The 18,084-nt window shown below is 46.7% G+C and overlaps 2 protein-coding genes across 17 annotated transcripts in view; one reads left to right on the top strand and one right to left on the bottom strand.

The window, feature by feature from the left end:
• Positions 1-14,572, top strand: part of ERFL (ETS repressor factor like) — a 154,879-nt gene extending 140,307 nt beyond the window's left edge. For all 5 annotated transcript variants that reach the window (XM_081019069.1, XM_081019068.1, XM_081019072.1 and 2 more), the window contains exons 3-6: positions 4,984-5,218; positions 9,761-9,950; positions 10,259-10,382; positions 10,941-14,572. In XM_081019069.1, the coding sequence (XP_080875195.1) occupies positions 4,984-5,218; positions 9,761-9,950; positions 10,259-10,382; positions 10,941-11,563 (1,172 nt within the window). In that variant the 3' untranslated portion in view covers positions 11,564-14,572. The remainder of the gene's footprint in view (positions 1-4,983; positions 5,219-9,760; positions 9,951-10,258; positions 10,383-10,940) is intronic.
• ARHGEF1 (Rho guanine nucleotide exchange factor 1) overlaps positions 13,856-18,084 on the bottom strand; it is a 71,686-nt gene continuing 67,457 nt past the window's right edge. For all 12 annotated transcript variants that reach the window (XM_081018610.1, XM_081018617.1, XM_081018618.1 and 9 more), the window contains one exon: positions 13,856-17,806. The gene's annotated coding sequence lies outside the window, so the exon portion shown is untranslated. The remainder of the gene's footprint in view (positions 17,807-18,084) is intronic.

The raw sequence follows: 18,084 nt of genomic DNA, 5'->3' as shown, positions 1-18,084 counted from the left end.
TGGTGCAGAATGAACCTGCCAATTTCCACCTACAGCAGGGGTTTTCGAACGCCAGGGAAACTTTTCTGTGTGAAGCTGTCCGCTGCTGAGGAGCTCTCACACGCTGTGTAGGATTATTGGGGTACACACCCCAAGCCTATGTGGTTTGTTACTCCGCACCATTGCTCCATGTGAACTGCAAATGTGCTTTGGGAGCAAACAGATCATCCAGCAGCGACAGCGGCAGCAAGGACTCTGTCCAGGATTTTCTCTGCTCTGTGAAGTAGTTAGAACCATGGTGAATCCTCTCTTTCTGCTTTGCAAATAGAGCAGGAAATGCCAAGAGCAGGCTATACAAATGAAAAGCAAATTTCGTTCAGCCTCCCATGCTATAATAATAGTAATAATAATAATACATATATATATACCTGTCTTGCTATTTCAAAAACCCCAAGGAAAACATTCCCATGTTCAAGATGGGGAATGAAAACTGGGAAGCCTCCCCAAATCTCCTTGGGTGACTCGAACCAAACCTTTGAGACAAAATTGTCTATCTGTTTAGGCTGCTAGCTGTTTTTCTTATGGAAAAATAAAAGGAAAACTGTGTAGGGAGAATGAAGAGCTAATGTTCCTGTTCCAGTCTCCCAGTATAAAATGGACAGACAACCATGTGGTACTTATTCTCCCTTTGTGATAAATTAAATTTTGCTTCGTCAAAATAAAGCACTGAGCAAGTTAAGTAGTGTTCATATTTGAAGGCTACTGGACACAGACAGACAGACCCCTGCTTTATCCTAGGGCTTACCAACACCTTAATATTCCAGGCTGTGGGCCAGCAGGTAAACTGCACATATTTTAGAGCTGATGTAGAAACTCTGTGGGCATTACAGTACAGTCCTGCTACGATCCCATTGGCCAAGAGTGCTTTGCCCTTGGTGCCTCATGCCTTCAATTAATGCAAGGGGGAGAGGAATGCGACAGGTATCCCCTTTGCACTTTGAGAGGCATCAATAGTGCCCAGGACTTCCCAGCAAAGTATTTGCGCCTCTGTTGAGAGGCTGATCTCACACTTTGAGGGCCCTGGCATCCGAGAGAGAGGCCTTCGGGAGAGTGAATGTAATTTACTGCAGGGGTGCCAAAGGTGCTCTGTGTAACTGAAAATCAAGGCATTGATCAGCAGTTCATTAGGCCTGTTAATGATAGATTCATAGATAGAGGCACAGATCTGAAGAGGCCGGCCTGACCTCTCCTGCACAGAAGAGGCCAGAGTGTGTCCCTCAGCACCTCCTGCTTGAAGTCCGTTCCCTCCTGAGCTGCAGAGAGAGCTCAGCTTTTAGCCATGATTAATTAGTCGGGGTGGAGGTGACGGAGCTGGCTATCCCTGCTCCTTGGAGATGCCTGCTTTTAAACACAGTGTCAGGTTGTTATTCAAGCCCACTGCGGAATGAAGATCTGAAAGTGGAAATAACTACAAGGCGGAGAGCATCTCAACCTCAAGGGAGAGATCTCGGAAGACTCGGGGAACATTTTATAAGTAGTGTAAGAGGAAACTCACTAGCAAAGGTCTTGCCATGTGCACAAACATTTGGGTTTATTCGGCATGTGCCTGCATGCAACGATCTGCGCATGAATATTCATGTGGTGTAGAGTTAGACACCCAAAATAAAATATTGTAAAGAGGCACAGCCACTAAAAAAGAAGAGGCGAAGGGGCAGGCCAACAAAAAGAGATCAAATATACTGTATTTTTTGCTCTATAAGACTCACTTTTCCCCTCCTAAAAAGTAAGGGGAAATGTGTGTGCGTCTTATGGAGCAAATGCAGGCTGCGCCGCTATCCCAGAAGCCAGAACAGCAAGAGGGATTGCTGCTTTCACTGCGCAGCGATCCCTCTTGCTGTTCTGGCTTCTGAGATTCAGAATATTTTTTTTCTTGTTTTCCTCCTCGAAAAGCTAGGTGCGTCTTGTGGTCTGGTGCATCTTATAGAGCGAAAAATACTGTATTTGACATCTATGGGAAAGTAACGTCAACGTTTGCATGCAGTAAAATAACAATATGGAGTCTTATGCACCTCAAGCACAAACAATTTATTCTGGCACAAGCTTTCATGGACTAGAGATTTCCTAAGATGGCACACGTATACTGTACTCACCAAAATGTGGGCAGAAAACAAATGTTGGCAATGAAAGCAGTGGGAAATGAAATGCATGAATACAGACTGTGCTAATTGTGTTAATGCTTAAATGTATGTGAAATGATTATAGTGGCTGTTCACAAAGCCGTGTTGATTCTAAAGCAAGCATCCCTGCACTGCTATGCTAATTAATACATGCAGTGGGATAGAAAACCGTTATCTCGATTCAGGCCACAAGTGACAGAGCTGAACCTCTTGATAAGTGAATGAGCATTCAGCAGTTTCATGCAGGAGAAACACTGTATGAAAAATACTCGTTGCTGACAGAATAGGGAATTTTTTTTAAAAAAGCCTCAGAAAACTAGTATAAAAAGGCAGTCCAACCATTCCAAATTCAATAATAAACACAATGATTGGGGTCTTAATCAAGAAGATTAATGATGTAACAAAGAATTACCCCTGACTTATAACATACAAAAATATTTCCTAGCTTTAATTGGAACAAGATTTAACTGAACCATTTCAAATTCACTTCCAATTTCACTTGATTTTTAGGAATGTCCCATATACAATACTGTATCTTAAAAAAACAAAAACTACTCAGGAATACCACTTTGTATGGTATAGCAACTTTTAAAATCCATATGAAAACAATACAATACAGTGGCACCTTAAAGACTAACAAATTTACCGTGGCAATGAAATATTACTGGCTTTTTTTTTAGTGGGGGGATCACTGTATACTATTTCTTGCCCTTTGTCTGCCATCTGAGGATACTTGTTCATACATTGGACAAACTGGCTGCATCCCACAAACACTCGTACAAGAATCCAGTTAATCTTTGCAGCGCCATACGTTTACCATGACAAGCACAGCAACCCCCTGGAATTAATCTGCACTGTAACTTATCTGCATACAGTACTGCAAAAAATATTCACAGCCCAGCTGAAATCGACTTTTATACACCCAGGAAAATCTATTGTCAAGACTGCTTCTTACTTAAGGTGTTCCTTTTGCATTGTTTTCAAACCAATCTTCAATTGTTGTTTTTGCACTGTCTTAAAAACTATTTTTTTGCAGTTTTTGTGGTGGGTTCATATATTGCCTTGAGAAACATGTGAAATGTAATTAATTAATTAATTAACTGTGGCCATTTTTAACCGATGATATTCTTAGCATAAGTTGCTACCACAGCCTGATCCATGCAATGTAATGAAAAATAAGTCCTGCAGAGTTCAGTTGACTTAGTCCCAAGTAAGTGTTTATAGCACTTTAACTCAACAAAACAATATGACCCTAAACCATTCAGGCTGTGTTTTAAGAGCTTTAGGGGAGGCACTTCTCATGGCCCTGTTGCTGAGTGAGACAGGTACAATGTCAGCACAAGAGAGGGCCTTTTTGGTGGTGGCACCTTCTCCTGATTGTGGAATGCCCTGCTCTCCATTGTCACTGGTACCGACACTGTTGACTTTCCAGCATAAGCTGAAGACACAAGTCTTTATCCAGACTTCTGCAGGCACCTTCACAGGGATTTGAATCAACCAGATGTAAATTTGCAATCGTTCTGTTGCTCTGTTAATATATCAATTGGGGTTTTAATATGGTTGTTTAGTTATATTTCAGTGCTCTTGCATTTCACTGAAGCTTTATTTTATCCGTAACCCACCCTGGGATCATACATGGATGAAGAGAGGGATAGAAGCTGAGTAAATGAATAAATAGAACTAGAAACAGTAGAATGCCCTCTGACCCCACAACAAGCAGCTGTTCTGTAAAAACATGACAACCTTCACATTCCATTTCAAACCAGAACAAGCTTCTAGACCTCTTTGTTCTAAAACACACACACACACAAACACGCATGGACAATTAGTGCTAAAATCTGAGAAACTGACAGCCTGAATCTGTCCATGATTAGTCAGAAGCAAGTCCCGCAGGTCTCAGCAGGATTTAGTTCCAAATATGTGTGCGAACACAGCCTCTGAAAGGACTGGGGGAAGCCTGAAGTTAAATCAGTTATTCACAATCCCATTCCACCCCTTTGCCATCCTCAAGTTCCTCCCCCCCCACTTATTGTAAATCTGTTTTGAAGTTTCCCCCCTTTTTATTCATTTTATGAAATAAATAAAAATATATGAGCAAACCCCCCCCCCTAAAAAAAGGCAATGCACATTTGGTTTCAGAATGATTTTTTTTTTTTACTCGTATACAAGCTTGTGTAGATTTAGCTAGGGACTAATCAATTAATCAACCAAAGCTCGTTTAATCAATTGACTTTTAAATCAGGTGACAGCACTGCAATGCATCAGTTTCCTGAGAGGTCGCTGCATTTTGGACATTTAACCCCCTTTCCTTTCCATACTGCGGGGGGCGGGGCGGGAGAGGGAAAACTGCCATGTTCCGGGACACGGGCAGCCTCTTTTTGCATCCACACAGACAGGTATGGGGCTTGCGCCAGAGAGTGTTGGGTCCTGCTGCTTTTCTCAACAGGGGTGCCAACTTGAATAAAATATTGAGGGGCCCAGGTAAGCTCCAGCCCTCAAAATCGATCACATGACACAGTGCACGTACATCATTTGAATGGCAATACCCATCAAGTTGGGGGCAGGGCTGCCTCCTCAAATATTTTATGGGGAGGGGGCAGAAGACCCCTTGTCTCCTGGGAGTTGGCTCCTATGCTTCACGAGGTTCCAGAATTCGTGAGCCCCAGCAGGCAAGTACCTGCGTACCTGCTCCAAAGGTGCAGGAGAGAAAGATCCAGCAAACTTATGATCTCTAGAAACGTAAGTGATTCTCCTGGCTTGTCTTAGAGCAACTCCCCCTCCCTTCTAGACCCCAGCCGGTTTATTCTTTCCCCCTCTCTCCTGGCAGGGTTCGCCTTCCCAGACTGGGCCTACAAGCCAGAGTCCAGCCCCGGCTCTCGCCAGATCCAGCTGTGGCATTTCATCCTGGAGCTTCTGCAAAAAGAAGAATACCAGAACGTCATCGCCTGGCAAGGGGACTACGGCGAGTTTGTCATCAAGGACCCGGACGAGGTGGCCAGGCTGTGGGGAATCCGTAAATGCAAGCCCCATATGAACTACGACAAGCTGAGCAGGGCCTTGAGGTGAGGCAATGGGTGGGCACTGGGAGGAACTGGGACGCCCTGATGCGTCGGACCCGGACAGTTTCAGCACTTTCGCTGCGGGACAGCGCCTCTTGGGCGGCAGGATCCGCAGGCTTCTGCGCTGTAGCGCCACAGCGCCCTCTAGCCCTGCGCTGCAGCATTGCGGCCTATTCTGGTTGAACGGGGTTTTTGAAACCCGTCTAGTTCTCCCAACTGCTTTGGAAAACAGCTTCCAGGGTGAATTTATGTTTTTATATTTCTTTATTCCTTCATACTCACAGTGCGATAATGTTCAATCAGTGCAGGCATTTGAGTGGGGGCCAGGTGGGGGAACTTCCCCGAGTCCTTTAAATAAAACACCACTAGAGTTACCTATTGGTTAAAAAGTTTGAAACTGATTAATTTTATAACTAACTGATTGGTTATTGATTAAATTTAAGGAGTCATACATGGTCTAAAGAAACAGTTGCACAGTCTTGCTGCTTTGGAGATTCCGAAGGAAGGAGATAGTTTCAATTAAATGTATGATAACTTAGAATTTAACAGACCCAGGAAGCCAATTGCACCATTCATGCCCCATTTCTCTAGAGGAGGTGGAGGCACTGGCCATAACTTGAGATGCAGGGCCTAGTGGGATTGTCTTTCTATATCTCCTCCATCTTCAGTGACAGAAATCTCCAGGTTGACCAAGAAGAATACAGAGCTATTTGATTTCTCTCAGTCTGCCTACAGCCCTGGTGTAAAAGGAACCCATTAAAGGGTGTGTGAAAATGTACACGAGCAAAATTAAAGTGGATTTGTTGCCTCTTAACATGCTTTAGTTAATCTCCCGTATTCACAGAGTGGGTTAATTAAAGAATGGTGAGACGATGCCCCCTACCTGCGCATGATTATGCATGAAGTAGGGAATCTAATCCGTAAAAGATATTGGGCTGTGTTCAACCAAGTTTCACTGAGAGTAGTGCCACATAGCAAGCCCACTATGAAACTGAAGGGATTTTAGGAGTGTGTGTGTTCCTTCCATTTGATGCTTTAAAAAGTTGAACACTCCACCATACCTGCCTGACCGAAGAAGAGCGTGTGATCCTGCTCAGAGGGTACAGAAGGCAACCTTCTGCATGCAGTGGCCTTCAGCATTGCCAGTAATGTGATGGGTATGTCAGGCAGTGGACAAGAAGGAGTGAGTCGTTTGTTCAAATCCCACCTCAGCCATAATCTCACTGGGTGGCCAAAGGCACACTCCTCTGTTGTCTCCAGACAGATGCCAACCAAAATGGCACCATCACTCAGCCTCACATCTGTGATGTGGACAAGTTAATACAGGCCTGTTTTTCAGGTCTGTGGTCTGTGGTAAGGGGAACAGAGAGAACAGAGCTGCGGTTGTCCTGGAATGCCCTATATTAATGCTAAGTTCTAAAACACACACACACACACATTGCAACATGCCCTGATTAATTCTGCAACATCTTTCTTTATTTTATTTGTTTGGAAGTTATTTTTCAGTTTTCAAAATAACAGCTGATATAAACTGCTGGTGGCGAACCATCATCTGTAAAAAGAGGCATTCTCCCCGTGCAGGAAAGGGATGCTTACGAAAGACACCCACATTTATATCATTTAGAAACAAAGAAAGTACTATTAGTTTGCTCACTGGCAAACTTAATCCATCAGCTGATTAATCAGTTAAAACTGATATGATTCATCAGTTAGATTTCTGCAACATAGGCAACTGGACTAAGGGTGCAGTTTCAACACATACCTACCTGGAAGTAAGCCCCATTGAAAACTACGTGACTTACTTCTGAGTAGACATGTATAGGATTGCACTTTGTATTTTTTGCTATGTGTAATACTGGTTTCACATGCAGTCATGCAACATACCTAGTTCCTTACGTTATTCCCAGGACTTTATCAAATTCTTGAGATGAGAAGGGGTGTTTTTTATTCCCTGTTCCTTCGCCTACCTCTCCTAAACACTGCTAAAACCCACAAGAGCTTTGCTATCATCCTCTCCCAGTAGCCTCTCTGTGTAATTGATCGACAGCGATATTTGTTATTGCTTATTAATTAACTGCACCTTTCTGGCCACTTGAGATTCCACCTCCCTAATTAATATTTATGAGGAGCTAAGTGCTATTGACGCTTCCTATTAACTGAGCCCGGGAATTCGTCTCTGCTCTGCCCAGTAAATAAATGCTGAAGACTCCCTGATAACCCACGCTCCCTCCCCAGGGCACCAGTTTAAGGAACGCTCTGAGATTTATTGCTAGCATAGAGCCGGATGACATGTTACGACTCACTAGGGGGCGCTCTTTGCTTGGAAGTGGTGCTGAGCCCAATTCCCCCTAATAGGCCACTAAGGGGATGAAATTTGGTGTTGCCTGCAGAGGGCGCTGATTCCTAAGTCAGGGCAGACGCCAATGTCACAAGTTGGCGCCAAGAGCATTTGTGATGTGATTTAATATAGTACAGTTTTTCATTAAAAATAAAATAAAAACTTCTCTCGAATTCTGGAGAGGGTGCTTGAAATCTTGGAAGGTGATGCACTGCAGGTTCTTTTGAAAGGACAACAATATTTTTTGCATAATCAACCTCTGTGTAGATGGTCCTGCAGCTCAGCTTTTCTTCAATGGATTTTTCACCAACTCCACAGCAATAAGGTAAAGGTAAAGGGACCCCTGACCATTAGGTCCAGTCGTGGCCGACTCTGGGGTTGCGGTGCTCATCTCGCTTTTATTGGCCAAGGGAGCCGGCATACAACTTCTGGGTCATGTAGCCAGCATGACTAAGCCGCTTCTGGCGAATCAGAGCAGCGCACGGAAACGCTGTTTACCTTCCCGCCGTAGTGGTACCTATTTATCTACTTGCACTTTGAAGTGCTTTCGAACTGCTATGTTGCCAGGAGCAGGGACCGAGCAACGGGAGCTCACCCCGTCACGGGGGTTCAAACCACCGACCTTCTGATCAGCAAGTCCTAGGCTCTGTGGTTTAACCCACAGCGCCACCCACGTCCCCTCTCCACAGCAATGTTCCTGTGCTAATCCTCATCCTCCTCTTGACCAGCACTAGCAGAAAAAATAAGCAATGAAGTAAACACTGCAAGTCATAGAAAAGAGAAACAGCGCACGTGTGCTCTATTTGCATAATTTCTGCAGGTTGCAGAATTCATCATTTCGGGGTGCAGAATTCAGATTGCTTAGAGGATTATTTTTATTATTATTTCATTTTTGCATTGACTGCACGCAGTCCTGGTTGCCACTATTTAGTTGTTGGGACCCATGTTTCCTACTGAGCGTGAGGGTTGGAACACCAAATCCTTTCATGCTCTGCCTCATGTTTGACTAATTGGAACAAAAAAACCTCTTCTCCCTTTGATTCTCTCTTCGTTCCACATGTTGGGTGCTGCCATGCATTGCTTCCCGACTGCAACACGTAGTGTGGAATTTGGTATCAGGTAGTGCAGAATCCAGCTTCCTGAAATTCTTAAGATTTCTTCTCCTCCTCCTTTTAAAACTGCAAGTTTCTAGTCTTCATGGCTGCAGAGATCGACTTTGTCATGTGTGTGTGAAGCCATGTTCGGTAAAATATCAGGAGCTCTTCTTGCTGGTTGCAGATGCTGAGCAGGCCTTTCAGTTAACTGGGTTTGTGATTTCACTCTCTGCAAAACTCAGCTCTTGCCTTCCCCTTCCCCTCCCTGCCCCACGGCTAATAAGAAAACTAATACTTATAATACTACTGCTGCTAATAATAATAATAATAATAATAATATCCAAGGAGCTCAAGGTTGTGCACCTCTTTCTTTGCCTCTTTTATCCCTACAACAATACTGAGACATAGGTTAGACTGAGAGATAGGTAAAGGTAAAGGGACCCCTGACCATTAGGTCCAGTCGTGACCGACTCTGGGGTTGCGGCGCTCATCTCACTTTATTGGCCAAGGGAGCCGGCGTACAGCTTCTGGGTCATGTGGCCAGCATGACTAAGCCGCTTCTGGCGAACCAGAGCAGCGCAGGGAAAAGCCATTTACCTTCCTGCCAGAGCAGTACCTATTTATCTACTTGCACTTTGAAGTGCTTTCGAACTGCTAGGTTGGCAGGAGCAGGGACCGAGCAACGGGAGCTCACCCCGTTGCGGGGATTCGAACTGCCGACCTTCTGATTGGCAACTCCTAGGCTCTGTGGTTTAACCCACAGCGCCACCCGCGTCCTTAGACTGAGAGATGGTGGCTTGCAAACTGTTCCTCGGTGGGTATAATGGCTAAGTGGGGATTTGAACCCGGATTTCTCCAGTCTTGGTGAAACTAATGGTTCCATTGTATGAAAAACCACCACATAAAATTTCACTGGCTTTTGTTTTGGCCTGGCTATCTATTCACTGGACTAGTCTTTGTTTTAACCGCAGAATATTTGCAGGCCTTTGTGTAAGGTAGACTCTCCTGGTTCTGGTCAGCAGCTGCCACCTCAGTTTTGCACATCCCACAATGACACTTTAGCCACCCTGCTCGCTACTGGCTCACCTGGCCCCTTGCTTCTTTCCCTGCCAGGTACTATTACAACAAACGGATCTTGCACAAGACCAAGGGCAAACGCTTCACCTACAAGTTCAACTTCAGCAAAGTGGTCCTGGTGAACTATCCTCTCCTGGACATGGCTGCCAACTCCCCGTTTCTGCTGGCTCAGAACCCTTTCAATGGGAGCAACCATGGGGCAGATTGTGCCCCTCTGACCCCTGAGGTATGATGCGGGAAAGAGGGAACCACGTCTGTTTTTTAAGAGGGGATGTGCTGAGGGTGTATCATGCCGTTTGCTCCCCTTCAGAGCACGTTTCAGCTCAAGTCGTGAGCTGGGCCTCTGATGTCAGAACGTTGTGCTGCAATGGTGCCATGGAGAATGTGCAGAGAGGCCGTTTCTACCCCACCTTTTTTAATATTTTCAGACCACAGGGCCAGGATGGGCAGATCAGGAGGCAGCGAGATCAGCCACTTACCATTTGAGACCATGCATCTGCATAGCTCATTCATTCCCTTTTCTCTTCCCCCTAGACCCTGCAAAGCCTCTTCTCCAGCCCCCGTTTGGGGGACCCGGCAACCCGCACCCCACTCTTTGAACGCCAAACTGAGACAGAGAAGCTCAGACTGGATGCAACCTTCCCTTTTCTGGGGTCAGGTGAGAGCAAGCTGTTTACCTTTCCAAAATAATAATAATAAAAATCTGGGAAGGCTATGCTTTCAAGGTAAAGGTAAAAGTAAAAGTAAAGGGACCCCTGACCATTAGGTCCAGTCGTGACCAACTCTGGGGTTGCGGCACTCATCTCGCTTTATTGGCCGAGGGAGCCAGTGTACAGCTTCCGGGTCATGTGGCCAGCATGACTAAGCCGCTTCTGGCAAACCAGAGCAGTGCACAGAAACACCGTTTACCTTCCCGCCGGAGTGGTACCTATTTATCTACTTGCACTTTGACGTGCCTTCGAACTGCTAGGTTGGCAGGAGATGCTTTCAAGGTAGGGGTCCCTAATTATTATTTTTGCTGCTTGTTCATTTTGGGTTTTTTAAAAGAACTCCCCATAAAGGTGATTACTTCTCTTTCCATATTGCTATGATTCACGCCAAAAGGGTAATATGAAAATATCACGACAATGAATTGGGATTCCAGTAAAACCAAAGCCTCTGAACCCAGCATGGACTGGTTGCTCACACCTCTTTTTCCCCCCCTTCTCCCCCACAGGTGTTGCCGGATATACAAAGCCCCCCAGTTTGCTGACTCCGTATGGCAGGAACGCTTCCTTCCCAGATTACCCCTGGAATTTTAACCCTTACCTGTCCAGCTCTTTCCCCCTGAACAGCTCCAAACTGCCCGCCTCCCTGTACTCCCCCCACTTCTACCCCAACCCCCTGTCTGGGTCATTAGCCCAGCTTCCAGCACCCATTTCACTACTGCCGGGAGATACCACAGAGCGGGCTGCAGCTCTGGGGGGCGGCTCCATCCCTCGCCTCTGTCTTCCTCCCCATGGCATGACCCTGCCCCTCCGCGGTGCTGGGAATGCGGCCGGCGAGCGTGAGAAGGAGCTGCTGGGTCCCAGGGCCCAGAGCCCTTCAGGGGGGCGAGGGGCCAAAGAGGACCCTGGCTCCGATTCCGAGTTGGAGATCACAGATCTAAGCGAATGCAGCTCAGAGAACGAAGGCTGCGATTTCAGCCCCGACAGCTTGGAGGCGATAGAGAGCCAGGTGCAGAATTACAAGCGGCTGCAGACAGAGCGGACAGCAGGGGCAACAGCCAGCAAGCCGGAAGGGGTGGCAGAGGCCAGCCTGGGCACTGCCAAGGAAGCGAAGAGTCTGCCAGGCAGCTGAACGCAAGCATTATTCGCAGCCCCAACTGCTGGTCCCTCTCCATCAGTAGCCAGATTCTTAAAGAGAGTTTAAAGCAAAGGAAAGAAAACAAAACCTGCCCCATTTGTTTGATGTCTCTATTTTTATAGGAAAATTTTATTCATTGATTATACTGAGTCTAATTCTCCAAAGCACCCTCACTTTCTGCTCCCCGTTCCCTTCACCCTGGGCTGGAATACTCATCCCTTCCCCCTCTCAACTTCATCAATGGAGGGCCTTGTCTTCACATTCCTGGGGAGGCCCAGATTGGGGCAAAAAGGCTTTCTGGAAGAAAGGGACGAGGGCTCAGGACAGGCAGCAGTGTGGCAGAGATTTGGGGGGGGGGGGCTGTGAGACTCCAGATCTTACTGGACTTCCAGCTCACAGCAGCCCATATGACCGATGGTCAGGGATGATGGGATTTGCAGTCCAGCAACACTTAAGACTTGAGAGCTGAAAGTGTCCTCTTCATCACCTCTTCCAATACCACGGGAAGATACCTCCATGCACTTTTGATCACAATCTGCCTCAGCTCTCCCTCCCTAGACCAGTCCCATTAAACTTCCTGGACCGGCCAGCTCCACACCATCTCTGAAAATTTCCACAGGCTACGTTAATCCCTTTCAGTGCACCTGCCACCCCATGAAATTCTTTTGACCTATTTAACAGCCAGGCTTCTAGAGACAACCAGCTTGCTGCTGTGGCTGGCACAATCTATTTTGGTGCTTCAGCAAAGAACACCCAAATGCCCCTCTGCCATGCCGGGAAGTTCTCCTGCACAAGCCTTGTTGATATGAAGTGCAGGATCTTTTCTCACCTGACATAAGTTTCTTGGGTCAGATTTCTGCCTGCTTCTCATCATTACTGATGCCTTTAAAGCCACCTTGGGTTGTCACAATCTGGGGCTGCCCCGAGTATGCTGTGAAGGTGTCTTCAAAAAGGTCCAGCCAGAACACAAGAGTGGTTGTGTGCATCATCCCTTTTTAAGTCCAAGCAGTCCAAATACCACCATTCCTGTGTTGCTGCTCTACACCCGATAGTTTAAGGTGCACACGTAGCTCGTTGCAAACTGGGATGCAGCAAAACGTGTTTATTGACAGGGTCCTCACAGCTAGGTTGAGAGCGCTCCTGCAAGCCAACATGGTTCCAAGTTTCCGGTGTCCTCCAGAACCTACCAACCTGATTCTCAGCTCCCAAAATTGTGGGGAGGAACTTGAAAATCCAGGCCCGCTCCAAAATACAGGGAGTTGTATGACGGGAGAGGGAGTTTAACCTTTTTTTACCCACCCCTGACTTTCGAAGTGCAATATTGTCTTGTCATGCTCTGGTGTGACCCTCTGTAAAAAAAACAAAAACAAAAAAATAGCCCCTACCACGCCTCACCTGTGTGCTCGTGTCCCCCCCGTGTTTTAAAAGAAGAAGAAAAAAACAAAACTGTATTTGTGTGGTTGATATGAAGACGCTGTTTAACCCGACCCCTATGTTTTCTCTTTCCTTTTTGTAAATACTATATTAATTTATGGAGTGTGTAAAGGAAAAGAAAAAAACAGATGGGAAAGAATTTTACCCCAGCACATCGCTGGCCTCTAAAGCAATAAAATATCTATTCGTCACTCGAGTCTCTGCTCACAGGCAAAAGGGAATGGATGAAGTGGGTGCTCATGGGTGAGAGGCCAGGAACCTACAAGTTGGCAGTTCGAAGCCTGACAAGTAGATCACTTAACAAAGGAGCAAAGGAAGATTTTTAACAGTATAGGCACTTGCGTCCCACTCAGCTCAGTGGCATTTACTCCCAGGTAAGTGGGAAAGGATGAGTGACTCTTTTAATCCCGAGGGCTACACTTCTTCATGAGAAACTGTCTAGGGCAGGCACAGGCAAACTCGGCCCTCCAGATGTTTTGGGACTACAACTCCCATCATCCCTAGCTAACAGGACCCAATGGTCATGGATGATGGGAATCATAGTCTCAAAAACATCTGGAGGGCCGAGTTTGCCAATGCCTGGTCTAGGGGCTGCCTGCAACTGAGCGGAAGGGGAACCATTTAAGCTCTTCCTTCTGCGCAGCAGGCTATATATTCAAGTTACAAAAGAGTCAAGAGTTCCACGTGTGCCCAAAACACAGGCAAGCAAAACGCACCATCATAACTAAGGGCACGTTCCGTCCAGGGAAAATCATAGAGTTAGAAGGGACCCCCCCTTGACTGGCCCAACGCAATGCAATAAATGAGACACGAAATGCAAAATACATGCTGTATTCCAACCACAAAGGCTGCTGCGATTAATATAGCTTTTAATTTGGCATCTTTTACAAAAGTTATCTTTGGTTCAGTCTCTTCCTCGCCTCTCCTACACATACCTGTAACCCTCCTGTAACATACAAAAAGCCTCCGATTTCTCTCTACGTAAGGTGCGGGAAGGAGGGGCCCATGACTCCTGTGCTCAGATAAGCAGGAGGGATGTGGAATCCAGGATCCCTGCTCTTCCCTTCTACCCCGTCCTTATACAGAGTGGAAACTCACCTGATCTCCCCACCCTCTGGCGAGGAAACATTTCCCTCTTCTTCCTTCTTCTGGCTAGTATTTTCACTGCAAACCTCATACAAAAACGTTGCCAGGCGGAGGGAACCACACAGAGCTCAATCCTCAACTGAACTCAAGGAAAGTAACCCCCAAGCTCAAGCTGAGAGCATTCTCAAGACAGTTGACCACCGATTAGCTACCCCGTGGTTAATTCACATGATTCAGGGGAGGGGGAAGATCAAGCAACAACAGCACAAGTTCCAATTTGTGCCCCAGGCCAACCGCGAGTCTATAGACCCAAACTGCTCTTGAAATCCAGTTCGCGACTGAGGCTGCACTCCAGGTCAAGAATCCAGAATGCTAAAAAGGCACAGATTGTGAGAATTGCACTTATAAGCATTGGCTGTTTTGGGGGTTTTTTTGAAGAGGGGATTTTATGCTGCCTGATTCAGGCTTAAAAAAAAAAAGAAAGTTCAGGAAGTCAAGCAGAACTTGCTTCTTCCTTAAATTTTCCTTAAATAGTTGTGCCCCAGACAGGACAGTGCAGAACTTGCATTTCTCATTTTTCCTAGGTGGGGTGGATGGGTTGCGACGGGAGGGCAGTGGCCAATACAGCATGCTTCAGATGTTGCTGGACTCTAGCTCCCATCATCTCTGGCTGGGGCTGATGGGAACTGGGAGTCCAAAATGGAGGGCGCCACACAGAAGGGAAAAGCCATAAATAAGTGCGGCACTTTTGCATGTGTGAACTAATCCATAGCGCACCATCTTGAGAATGTCTCACGAAAGTACAAAACAGCAATGGTAAAAGACGTGAAAGCAGATCCCGGGGGATTTTATCCCCCCCACCCCACCCAGCCGATGCTTTTACATTTTGCAGTTTAGAATTTTTATTTCATTTTCTTTCTTTTTTTTAAGTGTGACTTTAAAAAAACACCTCATCTGACTGCAACAGATTTGGCAGGGGCTATTATACATTCCATAATACTGGGAAGCTGAGAAGGTCACACTCTTTCTTCTCCGAATATACTGGGTTAGGCTCTTTGTACAGTAATAAGACAAAAACCCCTAAAGACTAAATATATATAATATCACTCTATATAAAAAAAACAACAACCTCTGGGTTCTTCTTCGCTTTCAGCCCCAGCTGGAGGAGTTAAGACTACTCCCTTATGTTCGTATATATATATATATAATATCCCAGCAAAATATTGAGTTTTCTTAAACATACAAGCACATTATGAACAAAAAGTATAAAAGGCACTTGGAAGAACTGGAACGTGTGCAATATCTGTGTAGGTCCGTCTCTGAGGACATCAAGTGGGGAGTGGGGGGGGGCGACAGGTTTCACTTGACTTTTCCCCCTCACCTCAACCCTTAGGTCTGCTACCTGTCCTCTGGGATGAAAGCACCACCTGTGTTTATCCCCCTTGACTAGTTTCGGCAGATGGAATTCTCCCAACCGGAGGTCGGAAACACGCCACGGTTGCTTAGGGAGGACCCACTGCAACCCTCCAGTTGGGCAAAAGGTCCTACAAATAGGAGGTGTCTTGGCTGGGGAGGGTGAGCAGAGTTGCCAGAAGCAGCAGCAAACCCCGAGTCTGGGTGCTCAGCAGCCCTCTATAGGTCCAGAGCCCTCTTGCTCCATGCGACAGACCAGCTTTGAGGACAAGTCCCTTCCATACACAGCCAAAGGGGGATCAGGGGTAGGAGGAGGAACGGGCGCACACACCGCCCCCACTCAATTCCTGCAAAATACTGCAAAAGGCCAATAACCCCAACACTTGAAGAGCCAAGAGGCCCCCATTGACTTACTGATATGGCTCCACCTGCTGTCCCTTCCATAAAACAGCATGTCACAGAAGGGCAGCCAAGGGATCGTGCATTAATTACATTTATGGCAGATGAGACCCCCCAACCCAGGACCTTGTGGTTTCACTTTCATATTCTACACCTGTAGCACCCTGTGGCTAAAAGCAGCTTTTATAATGCTACACGGTGCTGGGAATAACCTGGTCGGCAACACCGAGTGAAAGGCAACCCCAATTCCAGATAACGTGTGGGCAAATGCGATCTAACTGTTCAGCTGATCCTTGGTATATACATTGTTGGGTATCGAACCCCGAGATTTCTCAGGAATTCCTAAAGAAAGCAGGGATGTGGTGAGAAAGAAGCTTCGTGGAGGAGGTTGGTTGGGATTTTGCTTTGCTAGCAGGAGCTTGCGTTTTAAAAATAAAATAAATCTTTCCACCCCTGCAATGGCGTTTCTGCACACAACCAAGTGAAGGAGGTTGCTGGCCAAGTCTTCCAGGTCTCCCTTGAGTTGGGACAAGGGCAGGCTAGAAGGCTCACATGAAACGGCACCCGGCTAGGTTAAGATCAAGCGGCGTTTCCAGGGAGCTTGCCTGGCACTACTGATCTCGTTGTGGGAAATCTCTTGAGAAGCATTTCCAGGGAACACCAGGGGTCTCCCTTGATCCACCGCTGGAACAACGCTGCCTTCAGACTTCAAGCTCATCTCATAACACAAGACCCATTTTCGCCTGCCTTTCTCCTCTCTTCAGAAGGTGGTTATGGCACTGACAGTGTAGCTGGCCTTCTGTTAGGTTGTGAAGCCAGCTGTGAAGGGTCACCCAGCAAGGAGAGACCAGTCTTCTGGAAGGGGGGTTGTGTCGGGGAGAGAGCCAGCTCAAGTTTCAGGGAAGCTGATGCAGTTTGCATGCAAGCCCAAGGCTTTTCTGCTGCGTGCTTGTGAGTGGGTGTGTCTCAGCTGAATTGGTGCCAAAACAAAAGCACTGTGTGGAATGGCAGGGTAGCAAGGAGCCAAGGGATGGAGGGAGACAGCTAGGGCAGGACTGCAGACGTGAATAAATGAGGCAGGAAAAGGATAAAAATGCATTCTAGAAAAGCGGGGCGTTTCTGGGGACAGGGAGATGAGTAAAGGCAAGGAAAACCAAGTGAAGTGAGTTAAAGATTTGCCTCCCCATGAAACCGCGGTGATTGCTGCTGCCGCTGCCAAGCGCTTCCTTTTTAAAAGGATCAGATGCCTATCTGGAGGGTTAGGTCCACGTGTGAGGATATACTGTAAGGCAAGCTTATACCACCAGGATGATTGACAATTTGAGGAGGGGCTCGATATTGCTATCGTCATACCCTCCTTGCAAACCTTCCCTGAGATTATTTGGCTGGTCACTTTTGGCAGAAAGAGGGTCAAGTATGATGTCTCCAGCAGTTATGTTCTGAATAGGTCTGTGGAGCCCAGAAGCCTACAAGCGCCTTGCACCCAACCCCAACCCCATCATCTTTGGTCCACTAGACAGCTGCCACAGGGACCCGATTTTTTAATTCGCCTCTCTTTGGGACAGACACCACAAATTACTCCCACAGCTAAAGAAAAAGCTGACCCCCCCCAAGAGCACCTCTATGGCCTGATGACATAGCTAACCCCACCCCTCAGGAAGGGTTTGACCCCTTAACTCACATGCAGTTCCGCAGCCTCTAAATATGGCCCCCTATAGCGTGGTCTAGGTAGAATATATATAAAATATATATTTATAACCCTGGAATCTTTCCCTGCATTATAAATCCTCTATACAAAAAGCAGTGTAGGCCGCACTTGGTTGCTGGTGTTGTTCGAGGAGGAACATCCGGCTGGAGAGAGCGGTTGGCAAAAAAGATCCCTTTTCCTCCCTGTGAAAGACAGGCCTGGAGAGGGGGGAGAAGACACAGAAAGCCATTAAGACGACAGTGAGAATGGGGCTGCAGAAAGCAGCAGTGTCAACCTGAGCTTGAAACCGGAGCGGGTGGGGCGGTTTTAAGAAATGTACTTGCCTGGTTTGGAGCCAGAGCTGAAACCCAGACTAAAATTCAGGCCCCCTTCATCATGCTTGGCAAAACACCTGCTTACTTGTTCTCCTGCCCCTTCTCTGCCCCTTCCCATCCATGTCTGCCTGGCGGTGGCAGGGAGGAATCGCACAGAGGCC

The sequence above is a fragment of the Podarcis pityusensis genome, assembly GCF_964106645.2.
Source record: "Podarcis pityusensis genome assembly, chromosome: 8".
Lineage (NCBI taxonomy): Eukaryota > Metazoa > Chordata > Lepidosauria > Squamata > Lacertidae > Podarcis > Podarcis pityusensis.
The sequence above is the reverse complement of the archived record's forward strand: the minus strand, read 5'-3'. Positions and strand labels throughout refer to the sequence as shown.